Source organism: Notechis scutatus, chromosome 3 (genome assembly GCF_049901735.1).
Source record: "Notechis scutatus isolate UNSWTSFEM ecotype Mainland chromosome 3, rNotScu1.2, whole genome shotgun sequence".
NCBI classification, from domain to species: Eukaryota; Metazoa; Chordata; class Lepidosauria; order Squamata; family Elapidae; genus Notechis; species Notechis scutatus.
In genome coordinates this window covers 846,870-863,591 of record NC_142011.1, presented here as the reverse complement: position 1 = coordinate 863,591, position 16,722 = coordinate 846,870, and the positions used below count along the sequence as shown (strand labels likewise).

General features: G+C 50.3%; 2 protein-coding genes and 2 long non-coding RNA genes across 5 annotated transcripts in view; 2 read left to right on the top strand and 2 right to left on the bottom strand.

Annotated features, from left to right (window-relative positions):
* The first annotated feature begins 853 nt into the window (after window positions 1-853).
* On the top strand, window positions 854-1,474 carry LOC148131042 (uncharacterized). The gene is made up of 2 exons (XR_015748406.1): window positions 854-1,096; window positions 1,173-1,474. It is a non-coding gene; the product is annotated as an uncharacterized LOC148131042 (long non-coding RNA).
* On the bottom strand, window positions 993-10,396 carry LOC113428350 (eppin-like). Of its 2 annotated transcripts, none has more exons than XM_087959107.1 (4): window positions 10,291-10,396; window positions 7,417-7,593; window positions 2,862-3,032; window positions 993-1,499 (listed from the first exon to the last, which is right to left on the bottom strand). In XM_087959107.1, the coding sequence occupies exons 1-4, from the start codon at window positions 10,373-10,375 to the stop codon at window positions 1,495-1,497; spliced, it is 438 nt and encodes a 145-aa protein (XP_087815233.1). In that variant the 5' UTR covers window positions 10,376-10,396; the 3' UTR covers window positions 993-1,494. The 2 variants fall into 2 exon arrangements, with proteins under 2 accessions (XP_087815233.1, XP_087815232.1); XM_087959106.1 differs by having other exon boundaries at window positions 993-1,472.
* LOC148131040 (kunitz-type serine protease inhibitor homolog dendrotoxin I-like) overlaps window positions 6,483-16,722 on the top strand; it is a 24,457-nt gene continuing 14,217 nt past the window's right edge. The window contains exon 1 of the mRNA XM_087959113.1: window positions 6,483-6,547. The gene's annotated coding sequence lies outside the window, so the exon portion shown is untranslated. The remainder of the gene's footprint in view (window positions 6,548-16,722) is intronic.
* Window positions 13,089-16,722, bottom strand: part of LOC148131041 (uncharacterized) — a 6,217-nt gene continuing 2,583 nt past the window's right edge. Inside the window, exons 2-3 of the long non-coding RNA XR_015748407.1 lie at window positions 14,091-14,711; window positions 13,089-13,565 (exon numbers count right to left, since the gene is read on the bottom strand). This is a non-coding gene — a long non-coding RNA (uncharacterized LOC148131041). The remainder of the gene's footprint in view (window positions 13,566-14,090; window positions 14,712-16,722) is intronic.

Sequence of the window (16,722 nt, the reverse complement as noted above, 5' to 3'; positions counted from 1 at the left end):
CCCATCGTCTCCCTGCCTCCCAAGAAGGCAAACCAGCAGGGGGGGGGACGCTGCCCTCAAGTGAACTGGTGGAAGAAGGGAGGCTGAGGGAGGGTCTGCCAGAGATGTTGGCTGCCCATTTCCCCCTCCTCAGAATAACGGAACAGCGGAAGAACAGAGTTGCAAGGCACCTCAGAGGTCTTCTAGCCCAACCCCGTGCTCAGGCAAGAAACGCTAGACCATTTTGGACAACCGGCTGTCCAGCCTCCCCTTGGAAGCCTCCAGTGACGGAGCCCCTACAATTTCTGGGGGCAACTTCTGGTCCTCCCTGTCAGGAGGTCTCCCCTTAGTCCCAGGCTGCTTCTCTCCTGGATGGGTGTCCGTCCGTCGCTTCTTGTCCTGCCGCCCTCAGGGGCCTTGGAGAGTGGGTGGGCCCCCTCTTCTTTGGGGCATCCCCTCCAATATTGGGATGCTGCTATCAAGCCAAGTCCTCTTCCCTCCTCCTCCTCCCTCCCCTCCAACTGACCAGTGGAACTGCTTGTCCCCAAAGGCTGTGGGTGCTCCATCACTAGAGGCTTTGAAGAAGAGGCCGGACAGCTGTTGGTCCAGAACAGTGTAGAGTCTCCTGTTTGAGCAGGGGGTTGGGCTAGAAGACCTCCAAGGTCCCTTCCATTATGCCGTTATTCCTTTTCCCTCCTCCTCCTCCCTCCCCCCGCCTCACCCCTGCTGGAAGGGGTCCCTCTTACCAGCAGCCCATCAACTGACCAAACACAAAACAAACTCTTCCATACCCATTTGGTAGAGTTTCAGTGTCTTTAATGTTTTCTTTCATTATGTACAAGCAGAACCCTATAGTGAACATTTTGGGGTTGAATTGATTAATTGGTTGGTTGTTTGGTTGGTGGTTGGTTGGTTGGTTGGTTGGTTGGTTGGTTGGTTGGTTGGTTGGTTGGTTGGTTGGTTGGTTGGTTGGTTGGTTGGTTGGTTGGTTGGTTGGTTGGTTGGTTGGTTGGTTGGTTGGTTGGTTGGTTGGTTGGTTGGTTGGTGGATGGTTGGTTGGTTGGTTGGTTGGTTGGTGGTTGGTTGGTTGGTTGGTGGTTGGTTGGTTGGTTGGTTGGTTGGTTGGTTGGTTGGTTGGTGGTTGGTTGATTTTGGTTGGTTGGTTGGTTGGTGGTTGGTTGGAGGGGGAAGAGAAGACCAGCCTATCTCAACACCCACAGAAAGGGACGTAGCCAGGGGAAGGACATAGGCAAGGGACACACCAACCAGCTGCAACCCAGGGAGTGGGACGGGGTGTCCTTTGGGGGCAACTGCACAGATATACAACACAGATTGTATGAAGGGGGGGATGCAGGCAAGGCAACCTCAACCACACGGAGGCATCAGCCTCATCCCATCTCGGTGGCAGACTCAGGGCTCCAGGAAAGCAGCTGAGTCGGGAGTCCATTCTGATGATTTTCCCATCTCTGTTCCAGCCAACAGTCAGGCGCTCCCTGGAAACAGAAGGATGGTGGGTCAGACTAAGGGGACAATGGAGACAAGCCCAGATTTTGGCAATGAGTCATCAAGAAACACAAGAAGGTTGCATCTTCGCTTTAAAATAGCAAGGGAGTTACCCATTGGGCTACAACTCTAAACCAGAGATGACCCTAGACCAGGAGTGTCCAACCTTGGCAATTTTAAGATTTCAACTCCCAGAATTCCCCCAGCCAGCAAAAAATGTCAACATCCCAGAAGTTGAAAGTAATTCAAATCATCCATGTCTTCCCCAACTGAAAGGTGGCCTCAAAAGGAAAGGCTGTGTAGCTCCAGAGAAGACCTGGAGGACCATCATTGATGTCCTCTGCTAGGCCCATGATAAGTAAGCAGTGGGGTGCCACAAGGTTCCGTCTTAGGCCCAGGACTCTTCAATATCCTCATAAACAACTTAGATGAGGGAATAGAAGGGGAACTTACCAAATTTGCAGATGATACTAAGCTGGCAGGAATAGCTAACACCCAAGAAGACAGGCTCAAGATCCAGATGGATCTTGACAGACTAGAACACTGAGCCGTATCTAATAAAATGAAATTCAATGTAGAGAAAAGTAAAGTCCTACACTTAGGCAAAAAAAAACCGAAGGACACATCTAGACTGGGTGAAACCAGGCTCAATAGCAGGAAATGTGAGAAGGATCTTGGAGTCTGAGTGGACAACCAGCTAAACAGGAGCCAGCCGTGTGCAGCAGCATCCAAAAAAGCCAATGCAATCCTAAATTTATTAACAGAGGGATACAATCAAGATAAAGGGAAGTAGTAATATCACTCTACAAAGCCTTAGTAAGGCCACACCTAGAGTACTGCGTCCAGTTTTGGTCACCACATTATAAAAACGATGTTGGGACTCTAGAAAAAGTACAGAGAAGAGCAACCAGGATGATGAGGGGACTGGAGGCTAAAATGTATGAAGAATGGTTGCAGGAACTGGGCCTGGCTAGTCTAGGGAAGAGAAGGACTGGGGAGATATGATAACAGGGTTCCCATTTTTGAGGGGCTGCCCCAAAGAAGAGGGGGTCAAACTATTCTCCAAAGCACCTGAAGGCCAGACAAGGAACAATGGATGGAAACTGAACAAGGAGAGTTTCAACCTGAAAATAAGGAGAAACTTTCTGAGAGGGAGAACTATCAACCAATGGAACAGAAGTTGCCTTCAGAGGTTGTGGGAGCTTCATCCCTGGAGGCTTCCAAGAAGAGACTGTACTTTCATCTGTCAGAAATGGTGTAGTAGGGTCTCCTGCTTGGGCAGGGGATTGGACTAGATGACCTACAAGGTCCCTTCCAACTCTGTTAATCTGTACCTGTACCTAATAGTTGCTTTCGGCCGGCGAGAGGTTAGTACTCACCTTTGGTTAATCTGCAGGTTCTGTGACACTCGTCTTCGGATTCAAAATTGTTCTTGTTGCCCCCACAGCCGCCGTAGATGAACGGCTCACATTTATGAGTGGAAACATTGTAGAAGAAGCGTGGGAACATTGCCTTGCAGATGCCACAGACGGAGGGCAGCTGGCAAACATCTGCAACAGCCAAGGAGACCCAAGATGAGACAGGAGACAAAGGGAAATCATCTCTACAAGTCCGCTAAGGAGCAGAAATAGCCCTAGAAAGCTACCTGATCTTTAGAAACTCGTTTTGGATTCATGGAACCTGCAGCGAGTTACAGAAAATGAAAAAAGAACATGCAATACATGAGAGCAGGGCTCTCCAACCTTGGCAACTTTAAGACTTGTGGACTTCAATTCCCAGAGTCAAAGTCCACAAGTCTTAAAGTTGCCAAGGTTGGAGAGCCCTGCATTAGGGAGTTTTCCACGGAGGCTGTGGTCAGTGGCACCATCTTGAGGCCAATCCGTCCCTCCATGGCCATTGAATTGAATTGAATTGGGTACTTTATTTCAGGGGTCTCCAACCTTGGCCACTTTAAGCCTGGAGGACTTCAACTCCCAGAATTCCCCAGCAAGATTGGAGACCCCTCCTTTATTTGATCAAGTGTGATTAGACACATAAGGAATGTCTCTGGTGAAGAAGCTCTCAGTGTCCATGCAAAGCAACTGAATAAAAATAATCATAATCCCAAGAAGAGGGGAGAGTAAGAAAGAATGCAAGTCATCGACAGGAGACCCACCTTCTCAGAAAGGGGTGGGTGGGGGTTGAGATGTTTGGGAGAAGGTTTGGCTGTTCCCAGCCCTCAGTAGGGTGGGATGTGTTGACATCTGAGGTCCCAAAGGGGCTTTTCCAAGAGGCAACTGGACTTTCTTGTTTTTTTCTTTGAAGACTATTCTTTGAAGACTTCTTCAGAGCTGAAGAAGTTTCTTGGACGAGAAGTGAAGTGTCTTCAAAGAAAAAACCAGAAAGTTCAGTTGCCTCCTGGAAAAATGCATCTTTGGGACAACCATGACCTGGATGGCGGAGAATCTCCACAGACATCAATACCTGAGACTATGAAAATGGTGCATCACCCTCCCTTGCACAAAGCCAGTCCTATCTTTGGGTGACATGGTGGCCTCATGTCCTCAAGGTGGCAGATGTCAGGTCTCCCAGGAACTCAGCAAGGTACATCGAGGAGAAACTTCCTAACTGTGAGGACAATTAACCAGTGGGACCAATTGCCTTCAGACATTGTGGGTGCTCCATCACTGGAAGCTTTAAGAAGAGACTGAAGTCACTTGTCTGAAATGGTTTGAGCAGGGGGCTGGACTAGAAGACCTCCAAGGTCCCTTCCAACTCTATTCTGATTCTGAGTTGCTTCCAAGTAGTTTCCTTTACGGTTCCTCGCCTACAGACAGAATCTTGCCAGACTAAAGGAACGATTTGCATATTATAGATAATCCTCTGGGACTCTCTAGGGAGGGGCCCTCTTAACTTCCTTCCTCCCAACCTTCCTCCCTCTGGAACGCAGCTCCAGACCTACACTCTGCTTGCTTGGCAGACTTCCTAGCACTTGGCCAGGGGCGCAGGGGGCCCAACTTTCAGGGGTCCATCACACAGTTGAGGAAACCAAGTGTCTGGGGCCCCACAGCTCGTTCCCACTTGAGAGTTCGCAGTACCTGGTCAGTTGTTAGACAAGAGACAACCCCTAGTGTCCATGAAGCCACAGGCAGGGGAATGCAAGCTGCAATGCCTTTTTACCCCACAAACTCTCTGGCTTTGCTGGCCAGGACCTGCACCGTTCCAGACAAACAGTTGTCCAATCTCTTCTTCAAAGCCTCCAGTGGTGGAGCATCCACAACTTCTGGAGACAAGTCGTTCCACTGGTTAATTGTCCTCACTGTTTTGGAAGTTTCTCCTTAATTGCAGGTGGCTTCTCTCCTTGGTTAGTTTCCATCCGTTGCTTCTTGTCCTGCCCTCAGACGCTCTGGAGAATAGCTTGATCTCTTCTTCTCCACAATAGCCCCTCAAATATTGGAAGGCTCCCATCAAGTCACCCCTAATCCTTCTCTTCATTAGGCTGGCTAGACATACCAGACATGCACCAAGACAAATTCCTTGCGTGTCCAATCACACGTGGCCAATAAAGAATTCCTATGCTGTTCTTTACCCATTTCTTGCAACCATTCTCCATATGTTTTAGCCCCCAGAGCCTTTCTCATTTTGGTAGTGATAAGCCTGATGTTTATACAGAATAACAGAGTTCAAAGGGACCTTGGAGGTCCTCTAGTCCAACCCCCTACTCAAGCAGGAGATCCTTTACCATTCCAGACAAACAGTTGTCCAATCTCTTCTTCAAAGCCTCCAGTGGTGAAGCATCCACAACCTCTGAAGGCAACTTCCCTTCCACTGGTTAATTGCTCTCCCTGTCAGGAAATTCCCCCTTAGTTCCAAGTGGCTTCTCTCCTCGATTAGTTTCCACCCGTTGCTTCTTGTCTTGACTTCTGGGGCTTTGGAGAATAGCTTGACTCCCTCTTCTCTGGGGCAGCCCCTCAAGTACTGGGACACTGCTATCCTGCCACCCCTGGTCCTTCTTTTCTCGGGACTCTCGGAAGGCAGAGAGAGGGAAAGAGGAAGGAGTGAAGGAACGAGTAAGTGAGGGATAAACAGAACTGCAGAGCCGCCAAGCAAAGCCAGAAGCCAAGCAGGCTGGGCAGCTCCCTGAGGCGTGGGGGGAGGGGACGGAGGCTGGAACGAATGAAACCTCCAGAGGTCTGTGTCCTCCCCTCCCCTGAGGAATGCCACGCTGGCCACGTGCCTCTGCTTAGTCAGGAGCCCCACCCTGGGGATGACACACTGGGGAGATTCCCTTCCAGCCCTTAAGCCCAGAAACTGGAAGGCATGTCAGGCATGCGAGAGAGGAGTGTTGGGGGTGGAGCAGGTATCAGCATTTGCACCATCCCTCCAAGTCCTCCCTCTTCACCCTAAGGCAGGCGAGGAAGTTGCCACGATCCGGAGGAGGGTGGACTTCAAGCGCTTGGAAAGGGCCGCGTTTCTGCAGGAGAGCTGGCCCTGGGCACTGCAGGCTTTGCAAAAGGCAACGGGACCTCCCTGGGGTTTTGGTTTCCTTGAAAAACTTTTTTTTTTTTTTTTTGCTTTTCATCCAAGAATCTGGAGGTTTTTCAAAAGAGACTGGACATCCGTTCGTCCAGGATAGGGGCCGGGTTCTAGAACAGTGGACTAGGGGCTGGACTAGAACAGTGGTCCCCACCCTTTGGGGCTTGGCAAACTGGCTGGGGAGAAGGGGGGGAACTGGGCCGTGTGAGTGACAGGCCGGAGCACGTGGGCACACACACAGCCCTTACACAAGTGGCAGGCCAGCCGAGTCATGCGCAAGTACTCGCCAGCCTGCTGCTTGTGCAAGTTGATCTGGGCGTGCATGCGCCCTCTGGCCAGCCACTCACACAGCCCAATTTCAAACAGGTCACCGTCTGGTAGTGGGCCACAATGGGGGGGTGGACTAGAAGATCTCTAAGCTCCCTTCCTACTCTGTTATTCTGTTAAGAAGCTTCTTCGGTTCTAACTTCAGAATTCACAGAAGCCAGGGACTCCGGACACTTCCTGTACCATGAAGGAAGCCCGCTTCTTCCTCAACCGTCAGCACCAGGTGAGCAGAGATTAACTCCGAGATGAATATCAGACCAACAGTCAAGAAGGAATCAGCACCCCGATCAAGGAACTGCCAAACACGTCAATAGTAAACAAGCCAAACAAAGAACTGCTAAGAGCATGGCAGGGCAAGCTACTGGAATATAAACTGAAAGCAAACCTCACTCCTTAGTAGCACTGATGTTGTTACCTAGCTGGGTCATGAAATGTCTGCGAGAAAACCACCAAGCTCAAAGAGCACCAAGAACTCCAAATCCTCCTCCTCCTCCCCCTCCTCTTCCTCCTCCTCCCCACAAACCAAATTCTCCTCCAGCACTGATGATGTTCCCTAGTTGGGTCATGAAACAACTGTAAGAAAACAACCCAGCTCAGAGAGCACCAAGATCCCCACAGTCCTCCTCCTCCTCTTCCTCTTTCTCTCTCCAAACCTCCTTCCTTCTAGCACTGATGATGTTCCCTAACTGGGTCATGAAATGTCTGTGAGAAAACAACCCAGCTCAGAGAGCACCAGGTCCCCACAGTCGTCATTGTCCTCCTCCTCCCCTCCCTCTCCCCCTCCTCCTCCCCCTCCCCCTCCCCCTCCTCCTTCTCCTCCCCCCACAAACTCCATTCTCCTCTAGCACTGATGATGTTCCCTAACTGGGTCATGAAACATCTGCAAGAAAACAGCCAAGCTCAGAGAGTCCCAAGGGCCCCTCTGTTTCTTCTACCAAAAATGAATGTGAGGAGAGGAAGAGCCCCTCCAAGCATATCCTGGCTGGGAGGTCTCCAAAGAAAGAGAGGCTGGGCAGGGGGCTTCTTAGACTGCCGTCCCTCCTCAACAGACAGGAAGAAACAGGCAAACGGCAGGCGGAGTGGGCAACTCACCCGTAATGGCTTCCTCGCAGATGTAGCCACAGTCTCCCGGGCAGCATTTCTGAGTGCCTGGGCACTGGTCATCCCTGGCGCAGGTGGAGCAGGACGCGTTCCTCTGGCAGGCACTGCAGTCCTGGGTGTCAAAGACGTCTCCCAAGGGGGGCGTGTTGTAGCAGTAGCCCTCCTTATCTGTCAAGAACGAAGGAGAAGTGAAGCCCAGGGAGAGGACAACGGGGAGGAGGGGGCTCTATTTGGGGAGGAAAGACTCAGAGGGCTAATTTGGAAGTGCTTTGGCCAGAAATCTCTCACTTTCATCTAGATTTCTCCAAGTCCTCTGGTCAATGAGAAGACAGATCCAGTCGATCCAGAAGTCAGTTGAGTAGGGATGGGTGCATTGGTGGATTGATGGACTGATGGACTGATGGGTTGATGGGTTGATGGGTTGATGGATTGATGGATTGATGGGTTGATGGGTTGATGGGTTGATGGATTGATGGATTGATGGGTTGATGGATTAATGGGTTGATGGGTTAATGGGTTGATGGATTGATGGGTCAATGGATTATGGGTTGATGGATTAATGGGTTGATGAATTGATGGGTTGATTGATGGATGGATTAATGGGTTGATGGTTTGATCAATTGATGGATTGATGGGTTGATGGATTGATGGGTCAAAAGATTATGGGTTGATGGATTAATGGGTTGATGAATTGATGGGTTGATGGATTGAAGGGTTGATGGACTGATGGATTGATGGATTGATGATTCATTTATCATTTGGTGACTGAACGTATATGTGGGTGGGTGGATGTTGTACCATCAAGTCTTTGTCAATTGTTAGCAGTTACACAATTCGCTGAATACGGAGCCTGTCCTAAACTTTGATATAGGCACCTGAATATTTGGGTGAAAGCTCCTGGGGGTCTCTAGAAAGGTTCTTGGAGGTCCTGGGTTTCAACCCCCCTCCCCCAAGTCTTAAGATACCTCATAGGACCGGTGGGAAAGAATAAAGAAGGGAGGGAAGGAGGGGAACCTCCCACTCTTGAACCCCAGAAGAAGGTCAGGATTCCACAGGGCAACCAGAGTTGCTGTATGAGGAAGATGGGCAGTTTCTAAATATATTATATAAAATCTCTCTCTCTCTCTCTCTCTCTCTCTCTCTCTCTCTCTCTCTCTCTCTCTCTCTCTCTCCCTCCCTCCCTCCCTCCCTCCTCCTCCCTCCCTCCCTCTCTCTCTCTCTCTCTCCATATCTATATCTTTTATTACTATCCCTGACTGTCTGTCTCTCTATCTATTGTCTGTCTATCTATTATCTAGTTAGCTATCTATCTATCTCTATTGTCTATTCATTCACCCATTTGCCTATCCGTATCTGTCTATTATCTCTATCACATATATTATCTCTGTGTCTGTTTATCTGGCTGTCTATCTGGCTGGCTGTCTAGCTATCTCTTCTATATCTAGCTATCTATTTCTAGCTAGCTAACTACCTACCTACCTACCTACCTACCTATCTATCAACTATCTATCTCTTTTCCAAGGACTGCATCCTTGAGTAGCATCTGGTATTGCTGGAATGAACAATGTCCACAAAAATAGACAAATAATCTCTGCCCACCACAATCAACTCCGGTCCAGGGTGAAGAGAAAGAACTGAGGTTTAGTCAAAAAATTACACACACAAACACAAAACAGGCTCCGCTTTCAATGCCCCTTCATTGTGTCTGCCATCCTAAAGCTTTGACCCCACCCTGAGGGCCCCCTTTGAAAAAAGAGGCCCATCCAGGGGTGGGTTTCTACCAGTTTTGTCCACCTCTGTAGAACTGGTAGCTTTGAAGAGCAGCAGACATAGAACCGGTTCTATGTCTGCTGATGTTTTTGCCCACCCGTCCACCCGGGCTCTTACCTGACCTTTATTTCCTGATTTTTCAACTTCAGCTGCCGTACGAGGCACAGCTTTAGTTAAAAAAGCAGGAAAAGAGGGCTGTTTCAAAGGCTGCTTCTCTGCACGCAGCAGCGCTACTCAGCTGTCCAGGCACCAAGCTGATGATGATTTACAGGTGCGCGACACAGCCATCGTAAATCGCTGAACCGATAATTAACCCTGTCGTATCCCACCCCTGGGCCCATCCAAAGGCCGATTCTTCCATTCCAGACCACCTCCAGGATCCACCCCAGGGAAAAGGGGACCCTTCAGCTCTCAGGGAATGTGGGGGCCCGGGAACCCCTACAAGGGGCTCAGTCACCATGTAGCCAGCTCTGGGCACAGCGGGTAAGATCAGGGCTGGGCTGCTGGAGGTTCGCTGGGGTTCAGGAGAGTCCCGAGCTAAGATTCTGTGCAGTTCGGAGAACCCCTAAATCCCACTCCTGGTTGGCCCAGCCCACCCAGCCCCTCCCTTCCCAGGAGTCCCCATGAGGCCTGTTTTGGAGGCAGGGAAGTGCAGGGCGTGCACGGAGGCTCAGGGAGGGTGAAAAATGGTCCGTTTCCAGCTTCCAGAGAGCCTCCGGAGCCTGGGGAGGCCGTTTTTGCCCTCCCAGAGGCTCGAGGAAAGCCTCCGGAGCCTGGGGAGGGCAAAAACGCACCCCACCACCGTGGTGCAAGAGGCCAACTAGGCCACACCCACCCTGGCCACACCTTCCCAGCAACCAGGCAGAAAACCCGTTGCTAAAATTTTTGAAACCCACCTCCGGATAAGAACCAGGGGAGGTTCTAAGGCTGCACCCGCTGTTCTACAGGTGTCCTGAGCCCCTGGGGGCATGGAAACCCACCTCCAAAGCTGTTTTGGCCTGCTGAAAGAGAGGCAGCCAGAATCAGTGCACTGAGGTGTGGGTGTGTACACCCAGGTTTGGAGACAAGGCCCTCCCATTGGCTGCCTGCACTCACCTTGGTCCTCTTTGCTGGTCAAGGAGGCCCCCTGGGCACCCAGGGCAAGCAGAGCCAGAGCAAAGAGGAGCCCCTGGGCCTTCATGGTGCGGCTGCTCCTGCGTCTGAGCCGCAGATCCCAGCTGGGCTGGATTTAAAGAGCCTGACAGGTGGGGCTACCTGGATGCCGATGGCTCTGACGGGAGCCTCTCCCAGCAGCTGTGTGGATTCCCCACTAAGCCCTGCCCAGACAGGTTCCCTGAATGTGGAGGAGGAGGGGTTGTCTCTGGGAGGATCCCACATGTGGGCAGCCATCTGGGCTGGAGGTGAGGTGCAGGCAAAGCACGGGGGTCCAAGCCAGGTGGACCCGTACCTCAACTCTGCCATTGCACCATGCATAGTGTTGGGTTGGAGGTCAGAAAAGGCAGCCAGATGACCCCTTGACTGCCAGGAGAAACCCAACTGGTGCAGGGCAGATAAAGAAAGCCAGGCAGCCCATCAGAGTCCTTCTTCTAGAGGGACAACTTCCATGAGCACCTTCGGCCCTCCTTCTCTGGGAAACCACCCCATCCTCAAGGATCCAGGGCTTTGCCAGAGCCGATGGCTGCATCCGGCATGGAAGATTGACCACTTCCTCCTTGAATCAAGCTGGGAGTCAACAGGAAGGGATTACACCTTGTCCAGAAGCCAATTCTTGATGACTTCCAAGAGCTTCTCCAACTGGTTGGTCTACACAAAGGCAACCATGAAGGAGACCAAATTACCTTTGTGCTTCCTGGTCCCGTCACCGCTTCCATCTCTTCCTGTCAGCAAAATTCATGAGTTGCAACTTCCAACCTGCTCACCTGCAATCCAATGTGCTCATCCCACCCGCTGCCACTCTTGCCTGGCCTCGGCCCTCAGGGGGGCACCGCCCCCCTTGGGAGCATCTCCATGAGCAACCCAAGGGACAGGATCAGAAGACCACGGCCCTCCCTCTTCCAAGCCATCAATCTACTGTGTTTCTCCAACAAGACGGCCGCCCCCAATAGGAAGTCCCAGCATGTTTTATAGGCATAAAATCAAATTAAGCCCCTCCCCCAAATTAAGGCCTATATTAAACATGCAAAATGGGGGGGAATAGCAGGGGGGCTTGCCATTAGGAAGTACTTTTGTTGCATACCCGGATATGGTGCTGCCTGCGTTGACTTCAGCGTTGGTGGGGCACTTCGTATCAGGAGACCTTCCGCCACTGTTGCTTTCCCTTCTCCCCGTGCCGCCGCGGTGTTTAGAGCAATGCCGTGGCATTTGACACAGCCACGCGCAGCCAGTCAGGGCTCCTCCTTGCAACCGGAGCCCGGCGGAGACACTCGGCTTCAGGCGCTCCTGTCACCGCCTTCCCTTCGCCTTCGAAGGCAAAGCCAATTCTTTTAAAAATGACACCCTACTACCGGTACGACAAAGCCTCCCCTGCCCGAGAGGGCAGCCCAGCCCCATGTGGGGAGGTGAATCTCCCAGGGCCACAGCGCAGGATCGGCCCACCCAGGGAGAAGCACCCAGTCACCATCCCTGGCACCGGGCAGGGAGGCAAGGTGACGGCAACGCTGCTTCCCTGGCCGGCGGATCCGGTGGAGAGACCCCGAAGCCATCCATCCTTTCCACCCCTCGCCCAGCCCGTCCCCATCCCCATGCATCTCCAAATGCGCCAGCAGCTCCAAACGCTGCAGCGGCACAGGCATCGGGCAGAGGCGCTCAATCGGCAGGGCTCAGCTCAGAGGAGGATGCGTCGCAGGCCATTGCCTTGCCTCCGTGTCCACGGATGGGTGGGTGCTTTCACTGCCTCGGGTGGCCTCTCCCGGTAGCCCCTTTGGGTTCAGGCTGGAGGGACTTGGGAAGTAAGCCAAGCTTGGGTTGGCCCGGCTCTTTTGCTTGGCAGATGGGCGCGCACCCGCGGCTCGCTTTTCTGGCTCTGCCCAGCCCGCATGGCTCTAGCACAGCCCTGCGGGATGAGTGGAGGGTCCAGCGGGGAGGCGCTCGCTGCCTTGGCAAGAGCTCCGCTGCTGGGCAGGAGGGCCCACCTGTCAGCTGCGCTGGGCGCCCCAGGCGAAGCTCTTCGCGCTCTGCCCGGCGCCAGGCAGGGATGGCGGCTGGGTGCTTCTCCCGGGGTGGGCCGAACCTGTACTGCAGCCCCGGGAGATTCGCCTCCAGACGTGGGGCTGGGCTGCCCTCTCGAGCAGGGGAGGCTTTGTCATACCGGTAGTAGGGTGTCGTTTTTAAAAGAATTGGCTTTGCCTTAAGGAGCACCTGAAGCCGAGTGTCTCCGCCAGGCTCCGGTTGCAGGGAGGAGCCCTGGCTGGCCGCGCGTGGCTGCGCCAAACACCACAGCGTTTCCTCCTGCTCTTCTCTGCACTCTTTCTAGAGTCTCAACACCTTTTTTCTATCTGTGCTTCTGTTTGTTTGTTTAAGGTCTTCCCTAAGCTTGTTGTGTAGCCATACAGGTACTCCTCGCCTTACAAGCGTTCGTTTAGTGACCATTCAAAGTTACAATGACACTGAAAAAAAAGTGACTTATGATCATTTTTCCCATTAGGGACCATTGCAGGATCAGGTGATCAAAATTTAGACAATTGGCAACTGACATGTACTTATGACGGTTGCAGGGTCACGAGTCAATGGGGACGTCAGATTCACTTAACAACTGGGTGACTAAGTTAACCACTGCAGTGATTCACCTAACATATGTGACAAGAAAGGTCGTAAAATGGGACAAAGGTCACTTCACCCCTGTCTCGCTTAGCAGCAGAGATTCTGGGCTCCATTGTGGTTGTAAGTCGAGGCCTGCCTATATTGGTTTCTGATCTCCACACTTTTGTTCTTCTCAATTGACCGTTTGGAATTATTCAGCATACCGAAGAACAGAGCTGAAAAGGGATCTCGGAAGTCTTCTAGTCCAACCCCCTGTTGAAGCAGGAAACCCTGTTTCTTGGGGTCTCCTTCTTTAGGAATTTCTTTTCCCCTGATTTTCTCTGGCCATGGAATCCTACTTATCAGTTACTCGGACTTTATTAAAATCCAAGAGGCATGTTTGATGACTAAAATATAGTTTTCTTCTCTTTAAGACAATTCCTCCAGCATTGCACCATTCCACAATCTTCCTGAAACTTCATTTCTCCATTAGACCAACGTATTGATTAGTATCAGATCAAGGAGAGCCGATCTTTCTGTGCTTCCATCAAATCAAATTTTATTTCTATGTTTTATTTGCTGCCCAACTCGTGGCAGGGCAACTGTGATCCACCAGACAAGTTGGGAATTTCCTGGAAGGACCACGCAAAGGATAAGGGGATTAAACTCTCCCATGGCTACAATTTATGGCAGCTGAGTCTGTAACAAATTACGAGGATGACAAAATGGGGACGGCTGTCATCACAAATGTCACAATTATGCACTTCCATCACAACTGATGTAAATATGACGCTCGTGGCAGTTGCACGGCTGCATCATCAACCATCTTAGCATTTGAGAACGTAAATAAATGTTAACATCATTTAACAAAGACCCAGGAAGGAGATTCCCGAAACAGAAACACAGATTTCTGTCACATTGCATAGATGTTTCTGCCCTAAGAATGCAAAGACTGTAATCTTTATTTTTTAAATTCTGAGCACTAACGAAAGCCATAAATTTTATGAGGCAATGTCCTTTTGTACTTTCAACAAGTGGCTTAAGCAACTCTAGTAACGCAACACTGCTCTCTCTCTCTCTCTCTCTCTTTCTCTCTCTTACCTAGTTCTGTAACCACCACCACCACCCCCGCTCCCTTCTAGCATTGATGACATTACCTGGTTTGGTAATGAAATACCTGCAAGAAAACAACCAAGCTCAGAATACACCAAGGACTCCACAGCTTTCCTCATCTTCCTCTTCTCTTCCTCTTCCTCCTCTCCACAAGCCCCCCTCTCTTCTAGCACTGATGATGTTCCAGGGTTGGGTCATAAAATGTCTACAAGAAAGCAACCAAGATCAGAGAGCCCCAAGGACCCCATAGTTCTCCTCCTACTTCCCCCTCCTTCCTCCTCCTTCCTCCTCCTCCCCCTCCTCCTCTCCACAAACCTCAGTCCCTTCTAGCACTGATGATGTTGCCTGGTTGGTAACATCTACAGTAAGTCCAGCCTTGAATTCTGTTGACTCATATCTGCCACCTTTGGCTGTTAGTAGCTGAGATTCTTGTAGAGACTGTTAGCTTGCAATAAACCCGTATTCCTTTGAATTGCCTTGGCTCCTGATTCCTTGGGCTCAGGTTTCCCTCTGCAAAGCCTCCTCTCCTCCTTGTCCCAACCTCAGCTGCTGAGAGGACCAGTCTACGTCTTCTTCCTGGGGTAGGAAAGCCTCTCTTTGTTGGCTGACTTCAGGGAATGCTCAGGACCACAGAACCCCTACATAATGTGGGGTTCCAACTCGAGCTGAGGATTGATTGATTGATTTTGTCAAGCGATTATTAGATAACAGGTATAAGTATAAACGTAGTTATGAATACATGGATACATATAAGAAAAATAAAAAGAAACAATGGGACAGGGACGGTAGGCACATTGGTGCGCTTATGCACGCCCCCTACAGACCTCTTAGGAAAGGGGTGAGCTCAATAGTAGACCGTCTAAGGTTAAAGTTTTGGGGTTTGGGGAAGAAACCACAGAGCCAGGTAGAGGATTCCAGACATTGACCCCTCTGTTATTGCTGAAGTCGTATTTCCTGCAGTCAAGTTTGGTGCGGTTGAGTTTGTATCTATTGTTTGCTCTTGTGTTGTTATGGTTGTAGCTGAAGTATTCATTGACAGGTAGGACATTGCAATGTATGATTTTATATACTATATTTAGATCGGACCAAAGGCGGTGTAGTTCTAGGTTTTCTAGGTCTGGAATTTCAAGTCTGGTGGCATAAGGTATTCTGCAATGAGTAGAGGAGCGGAGAACTCTTCTTGTGAAATGTTTTGTATGCTCTAGTTAGCAATACAATATTACCAGAGAAGAAGCTATGTAGGATTAGGTTAACAACTCTTAATGCCTTTTTGGTATGTAGTTACAGTGGGCTCTAGGACTTAGGTCATTAGAGATGAGTACTCCAAGGTCCTTGACAGAGTTTGGATCATCAACAAGGTCGTGACTATTCAGCCTGTATTTTATTTTCTGATATATATTTTTTGCCAATATGTAGGACAGCGCATTTATTTGTTGAGATTTGAAGTTGCCATTTATTCATAAATATGAAATCCAGACACCCATGAGGATAAATATTTTTTTTATTCCTGAAAGCCAAGAGGCCTAGGGGGCAGCTACAGAGACAATGGAGTACAGAAGGGTTGTTTTAAAGACAAGCTTGTCCTGGGTGTGGAAGTGTGTGTGTACTGACTGTAGGGTGAGGCTTGAGGGACGTGTGTGTGTGTGTGTGTGTGTGTGTGTGTAGGTACAAGACATCTCGATGTTTATTTTGGTGAACATGCCGTTCTGCTGGGAGACTGTTTTCATTAACTCTGTGTTTACAGGCCTTCTCCTTTGATATGTGGATTAGGTCTGGGTAACTTATTTGTGTGTGAAGGGGGCGGTTTAAGGAAATTTTAACTCAAAGATTTTTTCCCCCGTTGGCTATTTTTACTTAGCTTCAGCTTGACTGTCAATTATCTAGCGGAGATGCTGATTTTTCAGTCCATTGTGGATTTTGTTAATGTTTAAGGGAAGATGGAGACAGTATATTATGAGGTATAAAATATATATTTGGATATAAAACTTACCACAAGCCAGAGATGCAAGTTTGCTGGGGCTGGTGGAGAAAAGCGAAACTGACCAAGCTGGGAAGGGCTCACCTTCGAGCCGAACCTGAACTGACCGCAGGAACGACACCTCATGTGTTGCCTCAGTATTTGTCATCCCACAGTTTTGTTTAAGGTTGTGCAATCCCTTCTGGCACAAAAGGCGCAGCCATCATTGGGCCTCTGTTTGCATAACATTGTGTGGATGGTTTCTCACAGTCCCACAGTCTCAACTCTCTGTGGGTGGGGACTGAAGCAGTGCTTGCCACAAAATCTCGCCAAGTTATTTGGGCTTTAACAGATTAACAGAGTGGAAGGGACCTTGGAGGTCATCCAGTCCAGCCTGCCTGCCCGCCCGCCCAAACAGGAGACCCTGCACCATTTCTGACTGAGGGGAGTCCAGTCTCTTCTTGGAAGCCTCCAGGGATGAAGCTCCCACATGGGTTGATTGTTCTCAACAGTTTCTCCTTATTTCCAGGTTGAATAATCTCTCCTTGTTCAGTTTCCATCCATTCTTCCTTGTCTGGGCTTCAAAGGTGCTTTGGAGAATAGCTTGACCCCCTTCTTCCTCCTCTCTGGGGCAGCCCCTCAAATATTGGAAGATGCTCTCCTGTCTCCCCTGGTCCTTCTCTTCACTAGACTAGCCAGGCCCAGTTCCTGCAACCGTT

What these genes read in the sequence shown, in the direction of transcription:
- LOC113428350 (XM_087959106.1), bottom strand. Translation starts at nt 10,375, where the DNA reads ATGAAGGCCCAGGGGCTCCTCTTTGCTCTGGCTCTGCTTGCCCTGGGT. An exon ending in GACCAGCAAAGAGGACCAAG is followed by an intron (nt 7,594 to 10,290) that starts GTGAGTGCAGGC and finishes CGTTCTTGACAG; the next exon opens with ATAAGGAGGGCTACTGCTAC. An exon ending in CTGCGAGGAAGCCATTACGG is followed by an intron (nt 3,033 to 7,416) that starts GTGAGTTGCCCA and finishes TGGCTGTTGCAG; the next exon opens with ATGTTTGCCAGCTGCCCTCC.